Genomic DNA, 17,397 nt, shown 5'->3' with positions numbered 1-17,397 from the left:
GCGGGACCCCCAGGCCTGACTGGGGGCTGGCTGAGACGCCTCTAGAAACAAGCCTGCCCTTTGGAGCGCCGCCTCCCAGGAGTGTGGTGGCTCCGGCATGGGTCCAAGCCCCCCCCCCCCCAAGGGGGACGGTCCCCGGCCTTCCCGAGTCCCCGATCCCCCTTCTCCCATCAGTGTTCCTTTTATTTCCAAATGCAACATTAAGTCGCTTGGAGGCCCATTCCTGTAACTAATAGACTGATGTGTAAACAGGGCAAGGAGAGGCAAGAAAGAAGGATTCTGCCCTTTTAAGTAAAAGGAGAAAATGTGGTCAATACGGTAAGTGCCATGTTCCCACTCCTGCCCAAGGCTGTGGGAAACTCTTCCTCCTGCTTCTCAAACAATCTCCGACTGATCTCGGTGGTGTGTGGCTCCTCCTCGCCGGCCCCTCCGCCCTTTCCTAACCTCTCCGTCCTCTCCCGTCTGCAGGCTGTCCCCCCGGGCAGGTGGTCCCCGGTCCCGGGCCCCCAGCCGCGGCCTTTCCTCCTCTGGGACTCTAATCCGAAAATCGAGCATGCTTTACTCTTCCGCTCAGTAACAGCCACGAGGGAGGCGCCTCCCTGGGAAGAACGGCCCCCGGGATTTCCGATTTCGGGGGAGCCAGATTTCTGATTTCTCTTGGATGATTTCTGTCGGTGGCTGAGATCTCTGCTGATTTCAGGAGGACGGGGGGCGTCAGGCCGGCCGCTAACCCCTCCTCTGCCTCTCTCTTTTAAGGCATCACCAGCCTCCTGGCCAATGGGATCTACACCGCGGCCTACCCCCTGCACGACGTAAGTGGTCTGAGAGTGTGCTCCCTGTTGGGGGGCGGGGGGCATCTCGTGGCCTGGTTCAACCCGAGCGCCTGCTGTGTACGGCGAGCCGTGATGGCGGCCCCGAAAATCATCTGTCCCTCCTCTGGTCCCCGGCCAGTAAATCTGCCGGCACTGATCCAGTTTGGGCAGGAGAGAACACTGCCGGACCAAGGGACCGAGGAAGGCTCGCCCAGGGAGGGGGCTGGCCGAGGACCCGGCTGAGGGATGACGTATTTCCCCTGGGGCTGAGCCTCCGCTCAGCCTGGCTTCCTGGGCGCACCCCCGGGCCTCCAGCCCCGCACAGATGGGAGCGGCCTGCAGACTAAAGAAGGAAGCACTTGCTCCTCCGTCCCTATAGAAACAGGGCGAAAGTTGAGAATGTTAGGCTGGACAGGTCAGGGAGCCGGGAGTTTTCCATGTGTGCTTACGGCAGAACTGGGACTGACTGGTAGCAAGGGAGGGCGAGCGGGTGAGAAAGCAGGGGATTGTGGGCTGGGCTCCATCCCCAGAGCGGGAGCTTCGGCCGAGGGCTTTGTTCCTTGTTACTCACCTGTACAATGGGACTGCTTAGATCCTCCATCTTAGCCTGTGGGGGCTGGAAAGGGTTGAAGGGTCCACTTAAACCTTTTCTTTTAGTCATATGACTCCTGTTTCTTTTTTTTAAAAACAGGGTGACTTTAAAGGAGAAGACGTTGAGATGAATGACAGAAAAGTAAGTTAATGCAGGGTCTTCCCTGGATTTCTTGTCCCAGTGCAGCATCGATTAAGTGCCTGTTCTTGCACAGGACCCAAAGTTGAGCTCTGGGGCAGGAAAAAAAAAAATAGAAACTGTCCCTGCCCCCAAGGAGCTTCCATTCTACGGGGAGAACGGGCTGATGGGTACATGTGTGAGTGTGGGCAGAGGGAGCAAATGCTAAGAACAGGGGGGGCTTCTGGGAGGAGATAGACTCCGGAACTGAGGGGGAGGAAGCCAGGGAGCTCAAGTCCTTCCCTTAGCACAGGGGCAAGTGCTCTGGGCTCAGGTCAGAGGCCCCGGCGTGAGGTCCTGCCTTGGACCCTTTATAGCTGAATGACTCCCAATAAATCGCTTGAGTCTCTGGGTCAGTTTGCTCCTAAATTAAGGCTGTAAGTTAGGTTCCGTTTGATGGCCTCAGAGCTCCTGTACGCCTCTCCGTCGGGGATCCCAGAATCCCTGGTGAACACCTTCAGTGACTTTGGCCAGGGGCCAGGCTGTCCCTGTGCCGATCTAAATGGCTCCTGCTATTCCTGGGCAGCCACTTTGTGGACCCATCAGCAGCCATTTATCAAAGGCCCACTGGGTGCTGGAGACACTGAGTCCAAAGCAAGATGGGCCTGAGCTCCGCAGAATAGGGGAGGGGATATGTAAGTGTGCATTTGGAACAAACCCATAGACCTTCAATATGAGGGAGGTAGTGGGGGGGGGGGCGGAGAGGAGGCGTAGAAAGTATGGAAGGGGAGCTAACCCTGAAGGAAGCAGAATTCTGAGAGAGACCCAGAGAGCTTGAGAAGGTGCATTCTGGGTGTGATAAAGGCTTGGAGATGGGAAATGAAAGTGGTGTGTGTGAGGAACAAAGGGAGAAAGAGGCGCCGGGGGGTGAGTGAGCCAAATAATAAATACTGAAACTGGCAGGGGCCAAGCAGAGCTTATGCTTGACCCTAAAGGTGACTAGGAGCCCCTGCAGATTATGGGGAGGAGGGAGACTGCAGGAATTAATAACATGGTCACAGCTGCTTTAGATGGGTTGGAGAGGAGAGACACTGAAGGCAGGGATGGCCGCCCACACCTGGCTCTTGTCTGATCCCCAGAGTGACCCTCCCTCCCTGAGCCCCCAGCCCCTTCCCCTCAGCAGACGGCCTCGCCTTGGGCCATCACAGAATGTTAAAGGTCATCGGGAGGGCCCCCAACATCCCGAACGTGGCACTGCCGGGCTGCTGCCCCAGGCCATCAAAAATGTCATTGGCCATCGGATTGGTTTCAGTTATGTACCCCAGAGCTTGGCCTTTTACGCCAGAGCTTGGCCTTTTACCCCAGAGCTTGGCCTTTTACGCCAGAGCTTGGCCTTTTACCCCAGAGCTTGGCCTTTTACCCAGAGCTTGGTCTTTTACGCCAGAGCTTGGCCTTTTACCCCAGAGCTTGGCCTTTTACCCAGAGCTTGGCCTTTTACCCCAGAGCTTGGTCTTTTACCCAGAGCTTGGCCTTTTACCCCAGAGCTTGGTCTTTTACCCAGAGCTTGGCCTTTTACCCTTTCTCCAGAAGATGTCCCACAAATCTCAGCAATGCTATTGGGCCTTCCTGTGTCCAGGCAAGAATGGCAAGTTGCCCTAAGGGGATACAGCCAAGAGTCCCATGTGGCCCTGGATGTGGCGCAGGAAACTTGTAGAAATTGGCAATTGAGGAGCAGCTAGGGGCACAAGGACAGAGCATCAGCCCTAAAGTCAGGAGTTCAAATCTGGTGTCAGACACTTAACACTTCCTAGCTGTGGGACCCTGGGCAAGTCACAACCCCAATTGCCTCAGAAAAGAAAAAAAGAAAGAAAGGAGGAAGGGAGGGGGGAAGAAGAAGGGAGGGAGGAAGGAAAGAGAGAAGGAAGGAAGGAAGGAAAGGAAGGGAAAGGGAAAGGAAAAGGGAAAGGAAAGGAAAGGAGGAAGGGAGGGAGGGAGGAAGGAAGGAAGGAAGGAAGTGAATCCATCCACGTGGTGGAGAATAAAGTCCTGGTTCCTCTTTCCTGCGAGGCTCAGTGGTTGAGCAGTTCCAACATGGAGTGGAGGCCAGATGGAGTGATGGGCAAGGAGAGGGCTGAAACATGGGGGCTCCGTGCCTGGTCCCAGCATGTGCCCCGTATGGGTGTCTGCGGCCCACCTGGTGGCCACCCTTCCAGGGAGGAAGGGAACAGTGTGGACACGATGGGAAAGGAGGGGAGTGGTTGTGTGGGGGAGGGCTTTCCTCCCCAGGCCAGAGACTTCACCTTGCTACAGAGCCCTTCCCTGAAAGGCGGGGGCGCCCCGTTCCCCAGGGTCCCAGGGATGGCAGCTTGTGCGTGCGAGGGGGCTGTTTTCCCTAAAGGTTATAAATAGCCCCTCCAGCTCTCCCAGGAGAGACCGAGCCATGTTCTGTTTGCCCCGAAGGCCGTCCCCATGCGGCTGTCCCCTCCGAGGAGCTTTTTCTGCTGTTTCTCATGGAGAGCGTGGGTGTACTCAAGGGACCGGAGCACAGGAAACCCACAATTTCCAACAAAGAGCCCATGCTTTCCTGCCCACGGTGGTGGGTGGGGTCCCGAAGGAAATTTCATGGGGAGAAGAATTCTGGGTACAAAAGTTGCACCCGCTAATGTCCAGAGGCCACTCGTTTGTAGAAACTCAGAGCTGTGTTGGGGATCACACGAGCGTTATGTGTCAGAGGCAGCACAAGAACTTGGATCTTCGGCCCTCCAGGCCCGGCCCCCACCGCCATCCTCCTGCCCCTTAAACGTCCAGAAATGACCCAGGAAAGCCCCCAGCCCGCCTCCCCCAGGCAAGGCCTTTGATTCCTGTGCCACGGAGGAGGCAGCCGTAGGATTTCCTCCCCTTCCTTCCCCCTTTTGTTTTCCAGATTCTGTGTGAGGAGTGGGCCACCTATGGAGCCTTCTACAAGTACCAGCCCATTGACCTGATCAGGTGAGGTGACTCGGCCTCAGACGGCCCCTCTAGCTAGAGGCCATGGGAAACCGGCCGCGTCCCTCAGGGAAAGGGAGTCCAAGTCCCTAATAGGACTCGCCACAGTGGAAACTGATGGAACTTGGAGGAGATTGGGGCTCATTCTACCGACCCCACTCCCCTTGAGAACAGGAGGTTTTTTTTCCCCTTGTCCAGTGAGGTGACTTAAGTCTTATCCCGAGACCCTCGGGTCTTTATAAGATAGACAAGGGACTTCGAAGGAAGCCCCACTTAGAGGCAGAAGCCCCTTTCCTGCTGGGCCCCCACAGCTTCCCCAGCCCCGGCCTCTCCATCCCTTAGCTCATCAGCTGGGCGGCTGGGAGGGAGGCGCCAGGGACACGTTACAGGAGGGGGAAGTCAGGCAACAGAGAACCTCCTCCAAGGAAGCCCTTTCTCTTGTTCTTCTGAGCAGAAGATTCTTCTCAGGAGAATGAAGGGACAGGAGGGCCAGTCCAGAAGGCCAGGATCATCCCTTTGTGTCAAAATGAGAGAGGAGAGGGAGAAGCCTTGGGGGGATAGGGAGGGAAAGGGGGGAGAGAGGCAGAGATGTGAGGGATGGAGGAGAGAAAGGGAGGACTGGCCGGGACTCAGACCCCGTTCTCCACCCCTGGGATAGCCAGCCAGCGGCGGGACTTGGAGGATGGATGGGGGAGAGGGGCAGCTTTCACAAGTTCACCAATCGTGTGTTTCCCTCTCCTCGGTTCCAGGAAGTATTTTGGAGAGAAGGTGGGCCTGTACTTTGCCTGGCTGGGCGTCTACACTGAGATGCTTATTCCAGCTTCCATCGTCGGGATCATCGTCTTCCTCTACGGGTGTCTCACTGTCGACGATAACATACCCAGGTAGGGCAATAATAATAATAATAATCCCCTTGAAAGTGTTCAATGTGATTACGAGTCCTGATCCCTAGAGCTGAATTTTAGAGTCATCGGCCCCTGGGCCCGCGCTCAGGTCCCCTCCCTGACCCTGAATTTCCTCACCTACAAATGAGATTGGGCCACATGGCCTTTCCCTTCCCACCGCTTCCAAGTCCTTGGATGTCATCATCCGATGGTTCCAGGGGTCAGCTCTTCACCCTGAGAGCCTCCAGGGCCATTTCATCCCTCCTGAGGAAAACAGGAGGGTCCCTGGAAGCGAACCAAGTAGTTCAGTGGATTCACTGGGAGAACGAGAGTCATTCCGGGGCACAGGACCTTCTGATAAATGTTCCTGCCAGTTGGGATCTTTCGGTCTTCCTGTAGTTCTTCTCGGTCAGAGTTTAGACACCATGTAACTTGAAAGTGGCTGCCCCACCCCACCCCGGGAAGTCAGGGGGTGGGCAGGGTGCTTCCCGAGGCTCTCTGAAGCCTTCTCTGCCCCCCCCCCTTGCCCATCATCAGCCCAGTCGTGTGGGGGAGCTTTGCAGAAACGAAGCCTTTGCTTCCTGAGCACGGCTGGGTGGCAAAGGTGGGCTTAGTGTCAGCTCTGAAAAAAGGCAACGTTCGCAGGGGCCTGGATCTGGGAGAAAGCCCAGGACCTGAGGGGCTGCTCGAGCCCCTGGTCTTGGTCATCACAGGCCACTGTGAGCTCACTGCCCCGAACTCCTGGGTTTTACAAATGGGGGGCCCAAAGCGTAAGAGGAAAGGGACTTGGGAAGTGAGTGGCTCCCAGCCCGGTTCTTAGCCCTGTTGGGTGCTGCTGCCTGCTTCAGTGCTAGGACACCAGCGGCTTCAGGACTGGCTTGGCTCCTGGGAAGTGGGGTCCCCCTCACCCTTCAGCCACTGCCCCCCCCATCAGTATATACTGTCTTCCAGGATGTGGAAGCTCCCTGGAGGTCAGAGACTCCCTCTGCAGTAAGCACAGTGCTTGGCACATGGCGCGGGCTTCAGAGCCCCTGGTGCTCTTTCTGTCCTTTTGGGATCATTTTCTCCATTTGCAAATAAAATAAATAAGGGGCCTTTCAGCGCCAGCCACTTGTGCCAGGGCCTGGAGGGCAGAACCAGCCACGCGTGGACGCTCCAGAAAGGCAGATTCAGGCCCTGCCAGGGAAAAGACATCCCAGCTTGGCTCTATACAGTTTTATGGCTGTTTACAGAACCTGCCTTAGAGACGTGAACCAAAAAACAAAACAAAAAAGAAATAAAAAACAACAACAAAAAAAAGAGATGTGACCCAACACAGACTTAACAAGCATGGAGTCATCTCCCTGGCTCTCTGCTGGCCTCAGTTTCTTCATCTAGCAAATGGGTCAAGTGAGCGAGGTGCGCCCAGAGAGGGAGGGGAGCAAGCCTTGAGTAAGCCCCTCGTTGCCCAGTGCGCGCTGAGCCTTTTGCGGGCAGCACCTTATTTTATCTTCCCAATGAGGCCGAGAGTGTGGGTATAGAAAGGACTGGCCTGAGATCTGCAGGCCTACTGCTCTTTGGAAGCTGTGCTACAATGCCCCCTCTCAGAGGGCTCCTAGGGCCCCGAAGTGTTCAGGACTGGTGCGCGTTGGGACCTGGGCACCGGGGCCAGTCCCCACCCCTGGCCTGAGATAAGCCGGACAAAGTCACTTGTGGCCGGGGACGTGACGATTGTCCGGGGGCTGGAGTGACCAGAAAGGAGCCAGGCCCTAAGGGGAGCCAAGGGTCCCACTGGCAGAAGGGACAAGGTGGGCACGACCAGCTGGCCCTAAATGCCATCCATTGGCTGCCCCCAAGGCCTGGCCAGCTCTCTCCTGGAGCCGGGGACTTCAGTGATTTCCCTTCTGTGGAGAACGCAGCAAAAGCCACCTAGGCCCTTTTCCCTTGATGTGTGACGCTCCCGGCAGCTGCCAACCCCCCCTTCTCCCTCTCCTGGGCTGGGAATGAGTCCGGAAGAGGGGAGGGGATGGGAAGGGGCCGGGGGCCAAGGGGCAGCGCTTTCCAAGAAGCTCAGCTTTCCCGCCCGGGGTCTGTTTGCCCAAGAAACTGGAGCGGACTCTGAGGTCAGAGAAAGCTCAGCGTGGGGCGCTGAGATGGGCAGCGGGCACCTGGGCCTGTGTTTTCTTTCTAAATCCCTCAGTTGTAGAATAAAAGGGAGCCTTTCTGCAGGGCTCCCGAAAGGGGGAACTCAGAACAAACCTTGGGGAGAAAAGGAAACAAGGAAGGAAAAGGAGGAGCCAAAGTACACAGTTTGGGGGCCGTGGGGCCCGGCTCTGAGCCCTGCCTGGGGGGGCAGTGATCCCGTTCAGAGGGAGAGCAGATGCTCAGGGGTTTGGGCCCCGTGGGGGGTTTGTCCCTGCTTGGCAGCCGAGGTCACTGGGACCCGCGACTCAGGGTCACCGAGCTCCTGAGTCCCAGAGGTGAGTTCCTGAGTAGGGAGCGCAGACCTCGGCTTACCTTGGGCGGGGAAAGGGGCAATGTGGCCATTCCCCAGCGCCGTCCCCTCCCCAGGGCCTTCAGTAAGACCAGAGGGGCCTGAATGGCCACCCCAGGGACTGGCGGAAAGCCGCCTCCAAGCCCCGGGACCTGGAGCAGGTATACAGCATCTCAGAATGGATAAGCTGTGGGATCAAGGCCTTGGGGAAGCCCTGACCTGGCCTCAGCCTCTGTAAAATGGCATTGTAGCTGCATCCCAAGATTGCTGGGGGATCAGATGAAAGTCTGTCAGTGTTTCCCCAGCTTAAAACTCCGTGGCAATGGCAGCAGTCGATGGCAATGCTCAATAGTAGTTGCTCGTCCTCCACTGTTTCCTGGACTTTACTGTGCTGGGTCTCGGATGTCTCAGAACCACAGGGAAGGGAGGTGGATGGGAGGGGGCCAGCCAAGGTGGGAGGAGAGCGGGGTGGACCTTCCCCGGGTGAGATGCCCCATCCAAGGCTGGCTCGGGGACCACAAAGGCCGGTCCTCCTTCTGGTCCTCCCCTCCAGCTCCCCTGCCCCCACCCCTGGGGCTGGACCCAAGCCTGTGTCTTCTCCCCTCTCTGCAGCATGGAGATGTGCGACCACCGTAACAACATCACCATGTGCCCCCTGTGCGACCGGACCTGCAGCTACTGGAAGCTGAGCTCCGCCTGCGCCACGGCCCGCGCCAGCCACTTCTTCGACAACCCGGCCACCGTCTTCTTCTCCATCTTCATGGCGCTGTGGGGTGAGTAAGCGGTCCGGTCCCGGCCTTGGTTGGCCTGGGAGAGGGGGCCACGGCCTTCCATCTGGGTCCCCTCCTCCTGAAGTGGCCCCACGGGGGCTTCGCTGCTGCCGGAAGTGGAGGCAGGGGGGGGAATGAAAGCGGCTGGCCTCTGGTGCTGGGGGGCTGTACCCACTTCTCCAGGGGGCTGATGGAGGGAGCACACGGTGCTAGGTTTCTGTCACCTTCTGCTCCCATTCGCTGTCTCTGTGAGCTCGGACCCAAACCTTCAGGGTCCCCTTGGGCCTCAGTTTTCCCATCTGCCAAATGAGAGGCCGGGCCAGACGATGTGGGTGCTCCCTCTGCTCTGAATCTGTGAGCTCGGACGTCTCCTTGTTTATTCCTGAAAGGCCGGCCTGCGGCAGCTCTAGAGCAGAGGAACCGCCGGGTCCCCCACTCAGGCTCTCTCACAGCCTTTGCCCGTCAGCCGGAGGAGGAGAGGGACCATGGTCCTCAGGCCTCCGGCACAGAGAATGGGAGGATTAACAGCGCTCCCCAGGTCTCCTCAGGCCTCCGGCACAGGCAGAGGATGGGAGGGCTACGGCGCTCCCCAGGCCTGATCAGCGGCCCCATTTTGGTGCTCACCATCCTCCTGCAGCACTCGGGAGGCGTTAAAGCAGGCCCCAGCTCTCGGGGCTGGCACTGACTGGCCTGGTCTAGAACCAGGAGCCCCGAGGCCCAAAGGAGGGACAGGCTGCAGTGTCCCGGGGTCACCCCCTCATTCTGGGACAGTGAACCGGGCATGCTGGGGCCGGATAGCCGCGGGGCCGTCTCCAATCATTAAAATGCTGAGTGCTGCTTCCATAGTGAGAGCCATTTCTTGAGGACTTGGCTGCCCTCCCTCCTCCATGTCTTTTAGGGGCGGTTTAAGACTGACTGTGTCCAGTCTCACATGGTGGAGCCTGGATTTGAACCCTGGCGTCCTCCAGAGCTGATGCTTTCTGGTGCCCCCCAGCTACCCCGTGTGGCCTTTTAAAAAATCAATTTACATTTCCCTATTTATTTTTTCCCTAGACTTTTTAAAAGGAAAGGTAGTTACGTGTTTGAGTTACAGAGAATATTGTGCCCTTTTTAAAAATAGCAGCCTTTGCTTTTCCAAATCCTCGCAAAGATCGTTTTCAACATTCACTCTTGCAAAACCTTGGGTTCCAGATTTTTCTCCCTCCCTCTCCCCATCCCCCCTCGACATCAAGTAATCCAAGACCGGGTAAACGACGTGAGTCTTTTTTTTTTAATTAAGATGGCGCCCTTCTTAATGGCCTAAAAGTTCAAGGTCATCCAGAAATCTTACAATTCTAGAGTAATGTGGAAAATACTCAGTGGTGAGTAAGTCACAGGAAGGGAAACAGCAGCTGCTGCTGGAGGGCGACCGGCATCTCAGGGAGGGCAACAGAAGCCTCAGTGATGGGCCCTCTTTTTGGGAGCCATGAAATAGCGATGGCTTCCTTGGATTGGACTGTCAGGTGTACTGGGGCCTGGTCTGGGAGTGTCTAATGTCCTCAAAGGCTTAGGGTCAGTCAGTTAACAGGCCTTTATTTAACCTGCTGTGTAATGGGCCCAGTGCTGGGGATATACAGAAAGGCTAAAAAACTCCTTCAAGGAGCTCCCAGTCTAAAGCGGGAGATTGGTGTGAATAATGTACATACAGCGGAAAGTGAGGTAATCTCACGGGGGAGACACTGGCAACGCAGTGGCTGGGAGAGGCTTACTAGAATAGGAGACGGTGAGTTGAGTCTAGAAGGAGATTGAGAGGTTAGGAAAAGTCATGACATAGGATTTTATATCTGATTCTAGAAGTAGTCAGGGCTGAAGTTCAATGAGTGTGTGTGTGAGTGAGAGACAGAGACAGAGAGAGACAGAGAGAGAGAGAGAGAGAAAGAGAGACAGAGAGAGAGACAGAGAGAGAGAGAGAGAGAAGGACGGACTTGACTAGGCCTGTGCTTTGCAAAAATCACTAGCAATTGGATGTTTGGATGGACTGAGCAGAGAGCACGGAGACAGACAGACCCCCCAGTAGCTATTGCAATAGTTCAGGTACAAAATGACAAAGTCGAGTGGAGAAGTCGGGCATCATGATGTTGCAGAAGAAGAGTAATGGGATTTAGCAACGATCGGACATACAGAATGAGCGTGAGAGAGAAACTGGAGGTGACCTGGCTGGCCTGGGTGACTTAGGGGGTGGAACATCCAACTTTGGAAGGAGGAAGGTTTGGCTGGAGCACAGGGAAAGGGAAGGAAGGGGGAGAGAGAATGACTTCAGTTTTAGGTTTGGTGAGTTTGAGGTATCGACACCCAACTTTACATGTCTAAGAAGTAGTTAGTGATTTGAGGCTCGAGGTCAGGTCGTTTAGGCTAGACGTGGATGAAAGGCATCGAGATGATCCCTGAATCCTCAGTGTTGATGAGATATAAAACAGAGAGAAGAGCCTTGACAGGAATTTGGGGCAGTGGGACATGCGTGGTTGAGTAGCACGAGCTGGATGATGATGCAGCAGAGCAGACTGAGGAGGAGCCACCCAGGGAAGAACCGTACAAGGTTCAGGGCCTCGTGGCCCAAATCCAGAGTGGGTGTGGTGGGTCAGAGGAAGAAGCTCTCTCTGGTGTCAAAGGCTGCTGAGAGGTCACAGAGGAGGAGGGGGAGAAAGGGCCAGTAGAATTGGCGATGAGGAGACCTGGGAACCTTGGGAGAGAGCAGCTGGTGTTTCTGGATTGTAGAAGTCATAGGGAGGAGCGAGAAGAGGAAGGTCAATGGCTTTCCCAAAGGGTTTAAGAGGGCGACCAGAAATGGGATAACAGCCGTCGGGCTTGGTCGGACCAAGGGAGGGTGATTTTAAGGATGGGGCAATGTGTTGTTGGCTCTAGTCAGCAGAGGAGGGGGCAGTTGACTGAACTTTGAACATTAGTTGGAGGAGTTGAGAGAGGAAGCATGGAGAGGGGTGAGACTCCTTGCGCATGTTGAGTTTGCCTTGGAGAGAAGAGCCATGTTTTCCCGTGAGATGGAGGGAAGGGAAACGTCCGAGTGATGTGAGAAGTAGATTGTCCTTGGATTCCTTCGCCAAGGGCCCGTAACTCTGTGGCGCGTCAGAGCCAAAGACCAGTCGAGAACACGGCTCAGCTCCTTCCAGAGCTCAAGGTCCATGTTCACCCCGGGATTAATGTCCAAGAACAACACAAACATTCAAGTGTGAAATGGCAAAGAGCAGCCAACGGGAAGCTCTCAGCCCTTCCTGGGGATGATCTTTAGAGGAGCCAGTTGGCTCCAAGGACAATGGCCCTAACGCAGGGGGGCTCCCCCGGTCCTGCTCCAACCCCAGCTCGTCTCCCTTTTCCATTGTCCCTTGTAGCAGAGTTGCCTTCCTCCTGGTCCTACTAAGCACTAGTCTTCAAGAGGACAGGACCTGATCTGCTTGAGATGAGTCTCACAAATGCTTGTTGAGTGAATGAGGGAGGGAGGGAAGGAATGAGTAGATGAATGGACCAAAGTCTACATTTATCCCTCTGGGGGGATCCCTACTAAGCTGTGCCAGAGCACAGGCCTCTGCCCTTTGATAGATCAGGGCAAGAACTACTCTGGAGAGAGTATCACGTGGGGACGGATTGAAGGAAATTGGCCATGAGTCAGGTGAGCTGTCTTCAGATCTTTGAAGGGCCCTTATGGGGAGGGTCCAGGCTTGGACCAGCTTAGCCACAGAGAGGAGAGAAGGGAGCCTGAAGCAGATTGCAGAGGCAGATTTAGACTTGAGATTGGGAGACCTTCTGCCCAATGAGGGCTCTTCCAAAGTGGAAGCGATCCTACATCCTTGGGAAGGGAATCTGCTCCCCTTTCTCCCAATCTAGGCTCTGTCGCTCAGTCGTGGACAAACAGAATCAGGAATGTGCCCCTGTTCTCACTGGGCCCCTCCTCCTTAGCTTGTTGTTGATGGAATTGTCCCCCAGAGACGCAGCTGGCTGCTCCACCGAGATCAAAATGGCGCCCGTTGTTTATAAATTTCCAAATGATAGGAAGAAGTTTCTAAGCAGAGAAAAGGTCTCAGCGTTTTTGGCAGAGGAGAAGCACCTTGACCTTTCCTGTGTTCTCTAGTTCTGTGTTAAAAGCAATCGGTCCCCGGGGAAATGAGGAAACAAACGGGGAGCTTAGGAATGAAAGGCTTCATCCAGGATCTCAGGCCGAAGGACGGGGTTAAGCCCTTGGGAAAGGTTACCGCTGCTTGGAGAACACTCAGAAACAGGACTCGAGCTTTCTGAAAATGTGTTTGTAGCTCCTAATTCCCGGGCCTTTGGCACTCCCGAGGGAAGCCTTCCGAGCCCATCTGCAGAGCCAGGGGGAAACAGGCCCAGGGCGTGTGGCTTTCTCCAGGGACCGCTTCTGCCAACAACCCTCATTTGCCATTTGGAGGCAAGCTGTTGTGGGCATCCTCTGAGAACAGCGGGGCCTCTGAGGCAGGTAGATAAAAACCCGGGCTTGTTTGTTGCAAAGTGAGCACGCAGAAGCCACTGATTCTCTCAGGGCCCCCCCAATTACCCATCAGCTCCTGCAGAATTTTCTTACCATGGGCAAGAACAGGCCGGCAGAGGGGTCAGAGGTCCTTTCATCTGCTAACCAATAAACATTTGCAAAGTACCTATTCTGTGCCAGGGACCATGCTGGGCTTTGTGTTAGCCCTGCTCCCAAGGTTCTCCCATAATCTTGGGAAATAACACATCCATATAAGAGCATACACAGAGTAAATACAGTGGCTTCCCCATTTTACATAGGAGGAAAGGTAGAAGATTTTTGAGTTCAGTAAATTCTGGTCCAGCAGAAGCAAAATCCTAAATCCCCTTTTTCCCAGCTCATCTCTTCCTTCTCTTTTGCTTAATGTATTCTTAGAGTTAGGAAGCCTAAGATGGCCCCCCAGTTCTTACACTTAGAGCTGTAAACATATCACTTGATTTCTGGAAGCCTCAGTTCTTCATTTACCAAAACAGAAGGGATAATCCTTGAAGAGCTTGTTTCTGGTTGGCTCTGTGAGGGCAGTGTTTGTAAATCAATTAATCAAGCCTGACTGCAGAAATTGGAGGCTTTGTTATTTGCACTCTTCTGAAGTCTTCCAGGGACTGGTTGCACAGGTTTGCCTCAGGGATTATTTGGACAGAACTCACCAGATGTGGGTAATTAACTAGTCTACTTAGCATCCTCCTTGAGGTTGTGTCCTTGAGGTCTCTTAATATAGGGGAGGAAAACCCTTCTTTGAATACACCCTCTGGCAAGTGCAGCTGGAAAGCCTGCAGCTACTGTCCCTTCCTAAAGACTTGCCCAGCTAGAAACTGAAGGATTCCTCCTAAGGGGTTGAATTTTTACATCATAATTGACTTCCAAAAAATTCTCTATTAAATTGCAGTAAAGTAGAGTGGAGAAACTGTAAACACTGACCAAATCACAGAGACTTGATAAGGGGCCTGTAGAAAATGTGGATATAAAATGTGTGAACACAGCCTTAGTCATGTCAAATCTAAACTACTTCATCCTGTATTTTAAAGCCCTTTATCTGTTGCCATTTTTAAAAAATTAAATTATTGGCCCAGAATCTCTTCTTCAAGCCATATGCTGACTACAATTAAAATAAGAAAAAGGGAGAGGAAGGAAGAGAAACATTTTAATAGAATTTAATGGAAATGAAAACAAATTCAGTCATAACTGTGAATGTTAATGGATAGAACTTGCCCATAAAATGGAGAATAGTGGCTAAATTGATTAAGAAGCAAAACCTAACCATTAAATATTTAATTTTTAGAATTTAGAAACACACTTAAAACATAAAAATTTATAGAGTGAAAATGAAGAGTGGGAATAGAATTATGATTTTTTTTTTTTTAAAGCAGAAGTACCAGACTTGATCTCAGATTAGGAAACATTAAAAATAGTTATGTTTCAGAGACATTGTTTCCAAAGCATCCATTCATGAAGGCAAATTACATTAAACTTAAATGCTCCACTGATAATAAAACAATGTCAGTACTAAATAGTTTTATATGTATCTATGTACATGTGTTACGCTCACACTAAATGGCCTAACATCTAAATACTTGAAGGAAAAACCCAGCTGAATTATTATACCACATGGCCACTGTCAGTAATTCAACATACCCTCCTTCAGCTTAGTCAACTCTACCAGAAATATAAAGTAACTTTAACTAACTTGATTACTGTCCTCACCCCATTTCCCTTACTTTTGAGGACATGGATTGGTTACTCAGAGATTCAAAGGATTTTAAAAGTTGGAAGGAACCTTAATGATATTTTCTCAGCACTATGATTTCAAATTCATCCTCATGCTTGCTACCCAAAAGGGACTCTATTCTCTACAAAAAAAAAAAAAAAAAAGTATGTCATGAAGTGGTGGACAGGGGAGAATGATGCAATTCAATTTAATTTGCTTCAACAAACATTATTTCCATTTGCTTTAACCAAGCAGAGTTTACTCAGCATAACTCACAGCCCTTTCATGTGGTTCTTCAATTAACATATATGTGATGTATATATATATTTCCTGAGAACCTACTATATATTTCATAGATCCAGTGGGCTCCCAATTGCCTTTAGAAGAAAAAAAACCTTATACCTGGAATGCTTCCCTTCCTCATCCCTGTTTAACCTTGTGGAACTATTGGTGGGCCCACAGGACTGACATACTACTATACTTCCTTCCCAAAGAAAGGAGAAGTTTCTTTCCTGGATCCAAACTTATAGTTTGAACTATAGTCAGTCCTGGGAAACGTTGTCATATAATCAGAGCAGTTAAGCACCATTTTCTCCTATTCTTTGGCTCATTAAATCCCTACCCTGGCACCTTTAGAAATAAGTTTACTCATAATTTAGATTATGACTCACTTCTAGGATTTCCCCAAAGAGGGAGAGTCAAAGATACTCAATGTGTGGATTTTTATCATGTAAAACAGATAACTTATTCCTACAAAGAAATTTTTCCCACGTTCCCACAAAAGAAATGCTAAATATAAAAGGTTCCTAGCTCATGTTAACAAAATGTCTCACTAGTATTTAGTAACTTGACTTCTAACAACTTAATACTTAAGCTTCATCGGAACATAAAGTGGTTGCAGGATGGCTAATTAAGGCATCTTTCATTTCGCCTCAGCTTCCACTGCCCAAGCTCCCAGTCCATCTCTTTGGGTAAAACTGTGGGTTGAGGTTTGGGCCAACCCTCTTGTTACTGACCATCTTCTCTGGTGCAGGAACTGCCCCTAGCCAGGTCCAGGCAGTCTTTCAGAAGTCAGAGCGAGCAGACTTCCAGGGCTGCCCCCAAGGCTAACTACAATCGACCTGAGAACAGTGTTAGCTGCCCAGGAAAGAAACGCAACATAAAAGGCTAGGAGCAGCAGGATCCCGGCAAAGGGCACTGCCCATCCCACCCACTCGTCCTCCATTAGGTGAAGAGGCAGAATGTGGCTGTTCTTTTAGCTGACCTAGTACCCCATGTCCCTGGTGATGTCACAGGGAGGAGAAAGGACTAAGGGACTGCTCAGAGTCTCCCAGAATTGAGCCACCACATAGGCAGAATCAAGGGCCAAGAATGGAAACTTCCAGGGTGCCCCATGAACGGGCATCCCTGCATCTGTTCAGAATCCTCTTCCTTCAAGGCTAATCTCCTCTTCCATGAAGCCTTCCTTACTCCTTCTAGTTGTGATGCTCTCTTTCCTTCTTCACAAACTCCATCTGGTTTTCATCGTTGCCTTAACCCCTTCCAACCTGGGTTGCTGTACCGCATCCCTGCTTGCTGTCCCCCGGGAAAACATACACTCCCCCAGGACAGGGACCATATTATTTTTCCCCTTTGTCTCCCTATCACAGCACCTTCCACAGAATAGGCGTTTTATCAGCATGTGCTCTTAGCAAGCCATCACAGGCTCAGAACTGCGCATGTTGGCAGGTCACCAGGGAGAAATTAGGCAAAAGGGGAAAAAAGGCTTTTGTATCCACTCCTTAAGGGTGTGGTGGAGAGAATACATAGTGAAGACTCCAGTGGGGAAGCTGCCATGGGATTTCCTTCTCCCTTCCCAGCTCCCCAGGGACTGGGCGCCTGCCCTTGCCGAAGACCAGGCACGGGAAGCGGCTGACCCCAGAGGCACCAGCTCGGGTCCTTCTGTCCCTCGATGCCCTGCAGCCAGCTCCCCGAAAGCCTCCTCAGGAGATTCCCCGCTTCCTATGTTAGGCCCAGTCTAGTCCAGCTAAACGTAACTCCGTCTCTTCCATTAGAACATAAGCTCGTGGGTGGGCAGGGCCAGCTTTCTGCTTTTTAACAACAGCCCCCAGGCCTACCATAAGGCCTGGCTCTGAGTAAGGGCTTAATAAGGATCTGTTGAGTGACTGATTAATTGCTCAAGGTCCTGAGTCTATGGAAGGCAGACAGGTGACTACTCTGAGGCCAGTGCTGCCTTCGGAAGTCTTAGGATGCAATTTAGGCAAAGGAAGTTGTCTTGTTGCAGGAGAGGTGTCTGCTGTACCCAGGGATGCTCAGATACATGGAGCCTCCCCCAGAGAGGGGCAGTTAAATCCTTCTCCCTCTTGGGCTTCTGTCTGAACTCATCACTCCCTGCCCCCCTTCCGCCCCCGACACAGCCACAACCCGCTTCCGGCCTTGAGCTCCATCTGAGGCAGGTCCCAGCCTTGCCATCCCTGTGGGAACAAAGCTGGGTATTGAGGGTGGCAGATGAATCACCTCCAGCC

At 52.8% G+C, this 17,397-nt stretch overlaps 1 protein-coding gene across 1 annotated transcript in view; it reads left to right on the top strand.

The window, feature by feature from the left end:
• Positions 1 to 17,397, top strand: part of ANO1 (anoctamin 1) — a 157,086-nt gene that overhangs the window by 115,788 nt on the left and 23,901 nt on the right. Inside the window, exons 8-13 of the mRNA XM_031943607.1 lie at positions 253 to 318; positions 757 to 812; positions 1,504 to 1,545; positions 4,445 to 4,509; positions 5,256 to 5,390; positions 8,476 to 8,636. Coding sequence (XP_031799467.1) covers positions 253 to 318; positions 757 to 812; positions 1,504 to 1,545; positions 4,445 to 4,509; positions 5,256 to 5,390; positions 8,476 to 8,636 — 525 coding nt within the window. The remainder of the gene's footprint in view (positions 1 to 252; positions 319 to 756; positions 813 to 1,503; positions 1,546 to 4,444; positions 4,510 to 5,255; positions 5,391 to 8,475; positions 8,637 to 17,397) is intronic.

Source organism: Sarcophilus harrisii, chromosome 6, assembly GCF_902635505.1.
Source record: "Sarcophilus harrisii chromosome 6, mSarHar1.11, whole genome shotgun sequence".
Taxonomy (NCBI): domain Eukaryota; kingdom Metazoa; phylum Chordata; class Mammalia; order Dasyuromorphia; family Dasyuridae; genus Sarcophilus; species Sarcophilus harrisii.
Note: the sequence above shows the minus strand (reverse complement) of the source record. Positions and strands in the feature narration are given on the sequence as shown.